General features: G+C 37.2%; 2 protein-coding genes across 2 annotated transcripts; both read right to left on the bottom strand.

Annotated features, from left to right (window-relative positions):
• Positions 1 to 1,647: 1,647 nt before the first annotated feature.
• Positions 1,648 to 3,793, bottom strand: LOC107081968. Its single transcript, XM_015370357.1, has 2 exons — positions 3,629 to 3,793; positions 1,648 to 3,238 (listed from the first exon to the last, which is right to left on the bottom strand). Exon 2 carries the CDS (start codon positions 3,204 to 3,206, stop codon positions 2,598 to 2,600), a length of 609 nt encoding a protein of 202 aa, XP_015225843.1. The 5' UTR covers positions 3,207 to 3,238; positions 3,629 to 3,793; the 3' UTR covers positions 1,648 to 2,597.
• A 400-nt stretch (positions 3,794 to 4,193) lies between these two features.
• mknk1 (MAP kinase interacting serine/threonine kinase 1) lies at positions 4,194 to 11,453 on the bottom strand. Its single transcript, XM_015370397.1, has 14 exons — positions 11,352 to 11,453; positions 10,732 to 10,791; positions 10,200 to 10,302; positions 9,995 to 10,093; positions 9,799 to 9,896; positions 9,624 to 9,703; positions 9,463 to 9,536; positions 8,131 to 8,235; positions 7,996 to 8,051; positions 7,806 to 7,901; positions 7,529 to 7,723; positions 6,535 to 6,699; positions 6,412 to 6,455; positions 4,194 to 6,309 (listed from the first exon to the last, which is right to left on the bottom strand). The coding sequence occupies exons 2-14, from the start codon at positions 10,780 to 10,782 to the stop codon at positions 6,090 to 6,092; spliced, it is 1,386 nt and encodes a 461-aa protein (XP_015225883.1). The 5' UTR covers positions 10,783 to 10,791; positions 11,352 to 11,453; the 3' UTR covers positions 4,194 to 6,089.
• Positions 11,454 to 11,919: the final 466 nt, after the last annotated feature.

The following is an 11,919-nucleotide window of genomic DNA, read 5'->3' as shown; positions in this document are numbered from 1 at the left end:
AAGAGTTACATAAATCACAACAGTTTTATATGTTGTTCATATATCAGCAGGACACTGCTGGGAATGTTTTTAAATATCTTTTTTTAACCTGAAATAGAATATATACATTTGTTTTTGTTAATTTTTTAATGTAAAATCACTTTTCTGATTTGTTAAAAAAATATTATTGATACTGAGAAGAGTACTTTCCTCAATACGTTAGCACTAATGATGTAAAAGTAAGCATCATCAGCTGATGATGCTTACCAATTTGCACTCTCATGTTGTTTAAACCTCTCAAACATTATAAGAACAGTCAACAAACTATTAGTCTCACTTTTAAAAAGAGCTTTCTTCAAATGCGATTTTGATTTTTGCACACCCTTTAAGGAATATAAGGTCACTGCTAGAGAAGTTGGCAGTTTACATGTTGCTACATCTCAGGAAAAAGATGGAAAGTTTGGTGGAAGGAAAAGCAGGTCAAAATGAAGTATTGTGGAGCTTCATGTGTTATTGACTGCAAATTAAATGTTTTAGGAAGAATTTCAAACAAAGATGTTTGATTTAGTTTAATTCTATGATCATGGTATTACTCTGAATGGCAGGGCCCCACCTAAACAATGGGAATCTATACAATATTGTTAAGAGGAACATGACAGACATCAGAACTAAATGTTCTAAAGGGGGAGTAACAGACTTCTGGTTAGGGCATAGAGCTTGAAATCCACTCAGGGGTGCAACTCTGGGTCCCTGAGTAAGACCCTTAACCCCACACTGCTCCCCAGGCGCCCCACGATGGCAGCCCGCTGCTTCCCAAGGGAATGGGTTAAATGCAGAGGTAAATTTCTCCACTGTTAAATCGATAAAGTTCAATTATTTATTTATCATTATTGTTGAATTAAAGTACAAGTACAGTGAAAGCTGCTATCAAAGCATTATGAGCTTTTTTAACTCCTCAGCAGTGAGAGGCTGATCACCTCCATGACACAAACTTCTGCTAAAAAAAAATAAATCTTTTTTTTGTCTTGGAAAAAAAAACTGAAGTCCTAAAATATATGCATTTTGGCTAATATTCATATTTACTGAAATACACCTGTATATTTAGCTTGAAGTCAGCTGGATAATCAGCGTAATTCAAAGTAATTCCTCCATTAAATAAACCCCAATGTGCCACCTCTCAGAGCAGCACGACCTCATCTCTCACCTCAGGTTGCCAAGACATGTCATCCTCTCCCTGCAAACACTACAAACTTTATTTCTGAGTCCTCATTCACAAGGAAACTAAAAGACTCAAAAAACAGCAGGAAGCCCTGTCTCAAGGGATCACAGAGTTTGGCCTCCTGTGTTTGGGGACAGCATGTGTATAATGATGAGTAAACATGGCGCTCCTGTTGTTGCCCGCAGCTGTCGGGCTCGATGCCAAGTGATGGGCAACATGTTAAGAGGGAAATGTTTGCACGGTTGCTGCTGGTGTTTCTCAGATAACAAATGAGTTTATCCACACAACCTGCAGTTTTATGTAAACTGACCATTTTTATGGCTTCATGTCTATAAAAAAACATTGATGCACCCACAGCAGGGATCTTATTAAGGTTCCAGACACTGAGAATGTGTTCTTTTTTATTTTTCATATTCACATGACATATAAATAGTATAAATGGACTATTATCAGGTTTACACAGTTTGAAGGTTATATCACCTTATACAAGATGTAATGTGGAACGGTAAGAGAAACTCTGTATTATCATGTGAAGTTTTAGTTAACGGTATCAGTAAAGATTACAGAGCAACGTTTATCTCAATGGCGCTCAGATGGTCACACATTATTCTCCATCCTTATATACAGTGCAGCATCACAAACAGCAGTAAACCTACTGGAGACAAATAAGAAGTATTGAAGCACATTTAAACCAGGCAGGAAAAACAAAAGCAAAACAAAGGTTAAGATTCTCTTTCTGTTGGAAGAGTGATAAGGTGTATCTTAAAGCACAGCAATAAACGTGACAATATCCTGTAATAGAATAAGCAATCACAGGAGCTGCACCGTGTTTCAAGCTACAGCGTGGTAGCCTTGAACAAAAACACACAATAGCATGACATGAAAGAGAAGAAAACACGTAAGCATTTAAGAAACTCAAACATACATCAGGGATGCTTCGTTGGCTCTGACCAGGAATCACAAATTTAAAGCCTGAGAAAAATGTTTTCCATATATTAATAGAATACGTGAAAAAAAGAATTTACTATTTTCACTATAAATTTACTTATTTAGAAAAAAAAAAATCAGATGAAGGTTAGAAACAAATATGTTGCTGCATGAACAATGATATCTCTTTAATCCCTCCTTTGGATTTAAAACTACTATATGATGAAGGCTGAATTTCAAAAGCAGAATTTGTCAGTGTTAAATTCAGCTAGTGTGATTTTAAAGAAATCTGAAACTGCTTTGACTAGGATGGACTTTAATTTGAGTATCTATTGGGTTTTCCTATTTCTGATTTGGGCCTTGGACTAATACACTATCCAGTGTCTTTTTTTCCTTTGTTTTGCAGATACTGTAGATGATCCAACTGTGTCCTCTTAGTTGCATCCATCAGTCGGGTAGATACAGGTACATGCTACGTGGAGGAGGACATGTCCTGAACAGGTAACGCCTGTGTGGAAGAGATCTCTTTGCTTTCAGTGGTCAGACTTGTTTTATCTCCAGCAGCCCTCATGTCACTCATCTCTGAGATCTGCAGCTCCCTGGTCTCATCCCGACATAAGCTCAGCCCAGTGCCGTCCCCCTGGTTCGACATGGACTTGTGAGAAGAGCTGGGGGAGTTTGTAGGGCTGAGCTGGATGGCGGTGGTGTCCTGGAGGGTATGTTCACTCATCTCCATCTCGAAAGTTGCAGTTCCCATCCTAATCAGCCCCCAATTCTCCCCTCGGTGGGCCCTTCGAGCCACGTGGGAGGGTGGCCTCCTGCTGACCACGCAGCAGGCTGTGAAGAAAGCCACAGCCAACAGTAAGAAGAGAGGCCCGATGATGATGGGAGGGTTGGCTGTAAGGCTGAAGGTGCCAAAAGCAAAAGCTCCCACAAGGGTGATGTTGATGCCAGCCAGCATGATGCACAGGCCGCAGGCGCAGCACATGGCCGGGGAGGGTAGGCTCTGATGCCGCAGGCTGCACCGCTCTGGGATCTTGCTGGGAGCAGATGATCCTAAGTTTTTATCTGATAACACCATGTCTTGATTGGATCAGATGGGACACTCCATCACTACAGATAGAGAATTTTATTAGAGAAGCTTCAGGAAACTTTTATGCATTTCTAATATTACTTTTCTTTTTTTTTTTTTGCTCAATTTGCCATCAAGTTTAAACAGCTTGAAGAAAAAAAAACAAACAAAAAAAAAACAGTAAGCATCATTCAACAGCAGAGTGTCAGAGGCTTCCTGAGACCCAGTATAAGACAGACAGTTACAGAAGATCCTTATCAGCATCAAAACCAACTCTTAAAAACATTTAATTAGCTTTGGCATTTTTAAAGAATGTTTGAAATGAATTTAAAGGCACACAGGTCTGATTCTGCAGGAAAAAATATAATAATAATAAATCAAATACCCAACATTTGATAGTAGAAGCATTATAACAAAATATTCTTTGTTACCTCTGATAAAACCAGTAATCCTGCTGTGAGTCTCGCAGCGCTTTGTCTCTGCATCCTGTTGCACAGCAGCTGCAGGATGAAAGTGATGTTTCCCTCCAGCAGGTTGAGCTGCTGCAATGTTTAACCTTCACCGCTAGGGGCGCTGCAGAGCGAGTAGAACAACCTCTCCAATATCCAAACATCTTTTTCCCTTTTAATGAGAAAAAAATGCTTTTATAAAACATGAATCATTAAAGGATGGCAGGTCTTTGATATCACCGCTTTATCAAATATGAAATTTAATCATTGTAAGATGGTGGTTTTTGCAATGAAAAGATAAGGGTTGCTGTATACAAACTTAAATTGTGCTTTTCTTTAGCAGCTTTGGTATAAATCCAAACAATGTTTCTGTTTTGCACAAAGTAAACACTTCTTTTATTCCCTCCTACTGATTCTGGCCTTCACTTAGAACAAAAGAGTCTTTGAAAATAAAATATTATTGACGAACTCTTTCAAATCAGAGCAGCTGAGACAAATGTACAAAATGAGCCAACACCAATTAGAAGATAATATTTCAACATTTTTATTGAGAACACAGCATCCCAATGGAAATGTACTCTGAGCACGAGAGCTTTGTAAATCAGGTTCCACTTTAAAGCTCTGCAGGGCTTCTTAATTGTGTACCCATTACCACATCTCATTTGATGCCTTTACAAGTCGATATGTGGGGTGGGGTGGGGGGGACAGTTTCTTTTTATGATTCATAAAAAAAAGAAAAAAAGAGCGAGGGTTTTAACATGGCAACTAATCGTTTCCTGATGTTGCCTCTGAGCAAATCTCTCTCAATTTCAGCTTGACAATGAAATCTCTCAGTTGCTAAAGAGATGGGGTGACCATGGCAACAGTGCGAGGTACCACATCAACTCAAGGGGTTAAAAGAAGTTTTGCTGGACACTGAAAATCAGATATGCTCTTGTGAAATAAAAAACAAGTTAAGCAAAAATAACGATAGATTTAAGAAACAAACCTCAACTTTCTCCATCCCCTTTTCAATGTTCACATTAACTCAGATAGAAATCTTAAAATACTCATAAAAATAAATCCCTTTGTTTCATTATAGATTATTCTTTTATAATATTAAATGTAACATGAAAATAAATCCCTTTGACTATTTTAAAAGCAAAGATCACAGCTGACGTTAACAAAATGAAAACACTATAAGACAAGGAGAAAATGATAAGGATCATTCTCTGTTATGGAGTTACACTTGAAAAGAAATAAATAATAATGGAAGTATTTTGTCATTTCTTGAATATTTTAAATAAATGCTTTATGTATATTTCCATTACACCATGGAAGCCCATTTCTACAACCTTAAAGAAAAAATATATCACAGAAGATGTCTTGTTCACCTGCATGTATGAATTCTAAAATAAAAATGATGGATTTCACATTTATGAAAAGTGAGGCTTTTTTCTAAAGTTAGTAATAAAGTGGTTAATGGAATAAGTTATGATAAAGAGTTATGAGGTAGGGTGTTTCATACATAACTGTACATTGCATTTTGGGTTGTAGTAATAATAAAAATAATAAATTTAATACTAATGAAGATAATTGAAGTAAAAATAGGACAGCATTAAAAGAGCCAAATTACTCAAATTCAATTCATATTTGACTTAAGATATATCTAATCCCAACTGTAAATTTATAAATAATGTGATTAATTATAAGCAGAACTTCTTATCTAATAACTATCCATTAAAAATAAAATGTTACCTCTTCATAACAACTTTAACTCATAGATTCTCGGGATGTTTTTTTCTTTAAAATGGCACAGATGGGCTTCTTTTCCATTTATTTAAAACTGGCTGATTTTAAAGTACGTAAAGTGCTCCAGGTAGCTTGTGTTGCAGAGAAAAGCCTCTTAATTTTTGCACCTGAATTTAGCACCCATGCTGTAATACAATAACACATTATGACTTTAGCAGGTAATATAAAGGAAAGGTGCTGTAAACTCCAACAATCATCCATCTAGATCCTTCATATTTAAATACAAACACCCATCAACATCCAAAAACATCCGTCTGTGTGTGCCTAGAAAAACATCATCCAGTTACGGCAGCTTTTAACAATTAACAACAACAACAAAACAACAAGAAATAATAAAATCTCCCAAAATAAAATTTTTTTGGATGAAGACATTAAAAAAAGTGCACATCTAAAATTCTGTTCTTGATATGTACTAGAATATTACCTGCTGGCACTGATAGAGGTTTGTTTTATCCGTTTCAGCTAATAATTACCAATAAATAAATCTGTAAAGTAAAAAAAAAAAAAGTTTTTTTGAAAAGGTAAAACTAAGTCCACACAAGTTTCCACCTAATGCCAGGTCGGCATTTCTATAAGATTCCTGTTAAAAAAAGAGCCAAAAAAACTCAAATAGGTTAGAAAGGTGAACAAGGAGGATGTTCATGCTGGTGTTTCAGGCTGCGAGGTCATCAGAACCAGGAGCGAAGTCACCGCTGCGCATAGCATTGGACTGGGCTCGTCTGCGGGCCAGTCTTGACTTTGAAGGAGGGGACAGCCTCATGGAGCAGACGATGGCCCCTGAATCCTCCTGCTGCTCATCATGCTGGGACAGCTGCCGGTTAAAGGCAATGGCTTCTGCTGCAAACTGGGTTAGGTCTTTAGTGCTGCTGTTTCTAAATAAATAAAAAATTATACATAAATAAAAATACAATAAAAATGCAATAGCTTTGTTTGAAATCGTGGTAAACTAGTAACAAATGACTTGTAAAGCAAACCTCTGTAGAACACGAGGAGTTGGAAGACCTCTCTCTGGTGCATTCTGTTATAGAAAGAAGAGAGAAATTTACTGACATTCAATCAAAACGTGCTAAAGGTACATAAACATAAATAATACTGACCCCTTGGACCCAAGGATGCTGTAACACCTGAGCAGCACTGAGGCGCAGAGTGGAGTCCCGAACCAGCAGCTTGGATATGAGATCCTTGGCTTCTTCTGTGATGTGTGCCCAGTCCTTGTCTGGAAACTCGTACTTGCCCTCCTGGATGCTCTCAAACAGATGGCTCTGAGGAAAACAGAACAATTAGTGCTCATTTTAAGAGAATCAGATGACATTTTAGTCGTACACGTACCACCTTCAATTTCAAGTTTTGATAGTAAAGGGGAGTTTAATATGAAACAGTTAAAGCTGAAATAATTTGATCTAATATCTATACAATTTCTCCCATTTTAGTTACTGAAATTCATCACCACTAGAAGAAAATGTTTGGAAAATGATGAGTTAAAAATTAAACCTTGCATTTTTTTTATACATCTTTTCTTTTTCAGCATTTAAATAACAGTTAATTGTGTTGAATAGAAAAAAGGGAAGAACAAAAAAGAATTGTTTTCATTTCTTCTTATAGCTCACCAATCAGAAAGGATAGCATCTGACAAAAGCACTTAGTGTTTCAAAGGATTCCCAAGCAGATTTATCCGTGGGCTTTGGCTGGGCTATTCTAACAAAAGAGTAAGCTTTAACCTAAACTGGTCCATCAGCTCTGGCTGTGTATCTAATGCACGTCTAAAAATGGGAGCTCTTTGTTCAATGATAGCTTCTTCTTATTCTTCTATAAAGTCCTTTTACTTTACACCAATGGTGGTCGCTTTACAGTTGTAGCCTTTTGATTTTTCACCTCTCCAGATATTTATGTCCTTTTCTTTTCCATTATTAGTTACAATGTACATTGTGTTGGTCTTTCACTCCTAATGAAATACAGTGGGTATTAAATAAAATAAACCACCTATTTACTGTAGGAAGTTCAGAGTGGTATCAAAGGGAAATGAATTACCCTGTATGGAGCTGGAACACTGAAGTAAGAATGCACAGACGGGATGTGTAAAGGGAAGCATACCTGGCACGCTCTGCATGCTTCTCCACGGTCCCAGCCACAGTCAGTGCCACAGTGACCCGTGAAGGGGGGGCTTCCACTCAGCAGGATGTAGAGGATGACCCCAAGGCTCCAAAGGTCACAGCGCTTGTCGTAGAAGGAGTCTTCATCCGTGAACGCCTCCACTACTTCTGGAGCCATATACTCAGCCGAGCCACACTAACAATGAGAAAGGTACATGTTAAAAAGTCTCTCTGGTGTTTTAATCAGAGTTTAGAGTAAAAATATTATGGAGCCGTACTGGTGTGGTGAGCTCTGGCGTAGTTATGGGAGTGCAGGCACTGCTGAGCTTCACTCCACTCCCCAGATCAAAGTCGCAGATTTTTACTGGCGACACCTGAGAGACAACAGGAGGGTGAAAGACGCATTTATTACAGCCGTAACAGACATCTACAGGGATAACTGTCTTTTTAAAAACAAAATAAACTCACCCGGTCGGTGTATTCACAGAGGATGTTTTCCAGCTTGAGGTCTCTATGGGCAATGCCTAAGAAACAACATCAGCCAAAAAATATTCTCACCTTTTTAATATTAGACTTTGGTATGTTAGTTGGAAATAAGCGTACCCTTTGTGTGTAGAAAGTCCAAAGCTATGGCGATGTCCCTGACTACCTTGCTGGCCTCCAGTTCATTAAAGTGCTTTTGGCTCTGGATGTGTGTAAGAATGGAGCCTGCAGGAACACATCAGGATTACTTGCATCTCTGTTTAAAGCACCTTGTAAAAGTATTTACTCTCATTTTTAACAGGATCAATTTTTTTACATCGTTTACAAATTCAAAAATCGGAGAAGTATGTAACATTTTCATATTAAGTTCCTTTTACCCTTAAACCACTAAAGGAAAGTAATGGATTATAGAGTCTACCTATGTTCTCAGTATAAATAGAGCTGTTCTGAAAAGAGGTTTTGGGAGCATGTTAGATTACACAGCAAAAACGATCTAGAAATAAGTAAAATTTCTTAAATTAAGTGTATTTAGCCTTGATTTGAGCAGGTAAATAAGATTATTTGCCAGTCGAATGAGTATTTTTTTCCTCTGAAATGAATATAATTAGATAAAATGCACATGAAATAAGACAATGCATTTGTTTTTTCTTATTTTAAATGTAATTTGTCTCCTCAATTGCCTCCTGAATTGCCTCCTCAATTCAATAAAAAAAATGCACTTTTTTTAAGAAAAAAGACAATGTTTCATTTTTTTTTTTTTTGCAGTTTAGAGCATGTCAAGTGGAGCCAGTTGTGGAAGAAAACCTATTAAAGGCATTAAAAGTAGGGATGCACTGAATCGAAAATTCTTGGCCGAAACTGAAAGCATTAAATCAGGAAACCAAGGCTGAAAACTGAAACAAAATATCATGTGAAATATTAAAGTCATAGCATTTTGGCTATGATGTGTACTAAGCCTATTAATAAAAAATAAATAAATAAAGACTTTTTTTTTTCCACTCGAGGCAGTTTAATAAATTATTCAATAACAAAAGTACTATAATATTTATTTACCACTGACATTTTTTGGTTATGCCCTTTACTTTAGCAGAAACACCAGGAAACCGTTTTGCCTTTTCAAACACGGAGTGGGCATGTTCTGTCATTTTCCTGTTCCGTTTCGCATTCTTCTCATATTCAGAACGGTTATGGGGACGTTTGGATTTCTGTGGCTCGCGCTCAACTCTGAAAACTTCTGCACCGCAACCTGTGCTCTCTTTTTTCAGTGTTTTACTTCACGAGCTGGACAATGTTTCTGCGTGCTGTTTGTGCCGTTTGTCAAGTCATCGCAAGTTTCAGCTGTGTTGTTTCTGGCTCAACATGTAACGCTTTAATACAACACAATGCATTTTCTAGTTGTAATCAGGGTATAAATAGTTTTATAAAGTACTTTTATAAAGTATTTATACTCACCTCCGCGCAGCTTTTCAAACACCAGATAGAAGTAGGAGCTATCTTCAAAGAACTGGATCAGTTCCAGAATGTTCCTAAACAAATGTATTTAACGCAAATTAGAACCATTCACATTAAAAACCGGTTTTATTTTAATGATACAATAAACAGATGACGCTCACTTGTTTCCTTGACACTGATATAAAGTCTCCACTTCTCTAAATACTCTGCTGCGGCTGTGCCCTGCAGCCTTTTCTATGATCTGCAACACATCACATAAAACATGCTTAAGTGTACTAAAAAAAAAAAAAAAAAAAAAAAAGCTTTCTCACCAGTCTAAGAAAAAGCATTACTTACTTTCACAGCAAACTCCTTTTCATTTTGTAGGCTGATACATCCTTGAACTTTAGCATATGCCCCCTGGCCTAGTACCTCATCGGTCAGCTTGTAGAGATCTGTGTGAGAGAAAGTGAGCCGTAAAACTATTGTTGGAAGATACTGCCTGTGTTTGGCAAATATCAACTGTTTTCCATTAAAATTCCAGCTTCCTTACCATGGAAGGTGCCTGTGAAGCTGTCTGTTGCTCTGGTCCGTTTCTTCTTTTTCCTCTTAACAAAATCTGGGATGTTTACTGGCTGACTTTTTTCAATCTCTGAAGAATATGTGTGCAAAAACCAAAGAAAAAAAACAAAACAAAACAGTATTTTAATCATTTTAATATGGACAGCCTTGCTACAGGTATAATAAGTGCTGTATACCTGCTGGACCTAGCGAGAGGGCCTGGGGTTCTTCTGTGTCGTTCCCATTGTCCTGGATTCTCGTACAGTTCTGTCCTACTTGGCCCGCGGCCAGGGGGTTACCCTGTATCAGAGAGAAGCAGGCCACACAGGACGGGCAGGGAGGGTTGGAAGGGAAAGACCGAGAGCCCACAAAGAGATCAGGTGGTGATCAACAGGAAAATACAATCAAAAAACATTTCCACTCATGCTTAATAATTTAAACATGTTTTGCTTGTTTGCATGAGCAGTAATTGACTATTCTTAAAAAACACAAACAAATTTACAAGTGTATTTCTACCTATTTGTGGACACAATTCTAGCCTGATGAAAAAAAAATAGTCTTATCATAAACCAAAAATATTCACACCAACGTTTAGAGCGAATTAATACTTTTTTTACTGGATCAGACAAACCAAATCAGAGTGAGAAATACTTCCAGTCAGCTCAACATGATGAAACACATTTACAGGAAGTGCAATCAGAGATAATAAAAGATAAGAGCAGCTCAAACCTGAGGGTGCTGGATGGTTTGCAGTTCCGACATGGTGCTGTGCCTCACCATATCTGCTATCTGAACAATTACAAACACATTCAGTCAGACGCACAGACACAGATCCAGTAATATGTAATAACAGGTTAGTGCATGTAAGGAATGTGGAGGAAGTTAGAAGAATATTACAGAGAAACCTAAATTCCACGGATTATATAATCGTGTAGCTTCTACAGAAATTCCTGAGTGTCTTTTTCAATTTTGTTTTAAGCAATGAGAGGTTAATTAGACCCAGATAGTTAGCAAAGTACATATGCAGAAATATTTACCATCTTAAGGTTAATACAAATAAATTAATATTTCTTTTTAAGTGGTGATGGTTGTATTTTATTACAAGTGACAACCTGGTTACCTTAAAAATGTAATATTTTCTATCGAAATCGGGAATACACTGTCCTGTTTGTAGAACCCAGCCCATTGTTTTGTTTTTATCACTACTAGCTAGCCAGTGGAGCTAAAGCTTGCTAACTGGCTAGGCTAACTTCTTCTAGCTATTCATACCTATTAGTTCGATAGCATCCAGACGCTGGCCAGAGAAGGGTTGAAGTACGCCATAAATGCAAAAAAATAAACAGTCTCACCTGGACCCCAGAGCAGCCAAATCCTTCCTGTCAAAAGCTCCGCCACCAGCTGATGTAAGCCTCCATTGCTAACTGAAATCATTCACCCAGCTGGTGACGTAAAGGGCGCGAAAACACGTAACAATGGCAAGCTGTTTTAAAATAATTCAGTTTGGTCTGACCATTTTAGTTTGACTAGTCAAAACTATATATATATATATATCTCTTGAAAATACTTTATGACTAGTCTTAGTTTAATTGTAGATATATGAAATGTGTATTTCAGATAGTCAGTAATTCATTCTAGATATCTTAAATTGACGTATCCATACAAGTTAATGGTCAATCTGATGTCATTTCGACTAGAATATAATTAGAGATATCTCGAATAGGGATTTTGACTATTCAAAATATAATTAGACATAACTTAAATCGCTAAAAACGTCTTGTCATAAAACAATTTGAGAAATCTTGAATGTAAAGGCAGTACAACCGAAATTTCGTTTAAACGGATTGCCATACATAACCTGCCTTAACCCCGCCCTATTGGTATTTCAGCTTTTCTATTGGTGAAGAATAAGGTGGCTTT

The sequence above is a fragment of the Cyprinodon variegatus genome, unplaced genomic scaffold (genome assembly GCF_000732505.1).
Source record: "Cyprinodon variegatus isolate N-32 unplaced genomic scaffold, C_variegatus-1.0 Scaffold45, whole genome shotgun sequence".
NCBI classification, from domain to species: Eukaryota; Metazoa; Chordata; class Actinopteri; order Cyprinodontiformes; family Cyprinodontidae; genus Cyprinodon; species Cyprinodon variegatus.
Note: the sequence above shows the minus strand (reverse complement) of the source record. Positions and strands in the feature narration are given on the sequence as shown.

What these genes read in the sequence shown, in the direction of transcription:
- LOC107081968 (XM_015370357.1), bottom strand. Translation starts at nt 3,206, where the DNA reads ATGGTGTTATCAGATAAAAACTTAGGATCATCTGCTCCCAGCAAGATC.
- mknk1 (XM_015370397.1), bottom strand. Translation starts at nt 10,782, where the DNA reads ATGGTGAGGCACAGCACCATGTCGGAACTGCAAACCATCCAGCACCCT. An exon ending in TATCAGTGTCAAGGAAACAA is followed by an intron (nt 9,537 to 9,623) that starts GTGAGCGTCATC and finishes ACATTTGTTTAG; the next exon opens with GAACATTCTGGAACTGATCC. An exon ending in GTTTGAAAAGCTGCGCGGAG is followed by an intron (nt 8,236 to 9,462) that starts GTGAGTATAAAT and finishes GTGTTCCTGCAG; the next exon opens with GCTCCATTCTTACACACATC.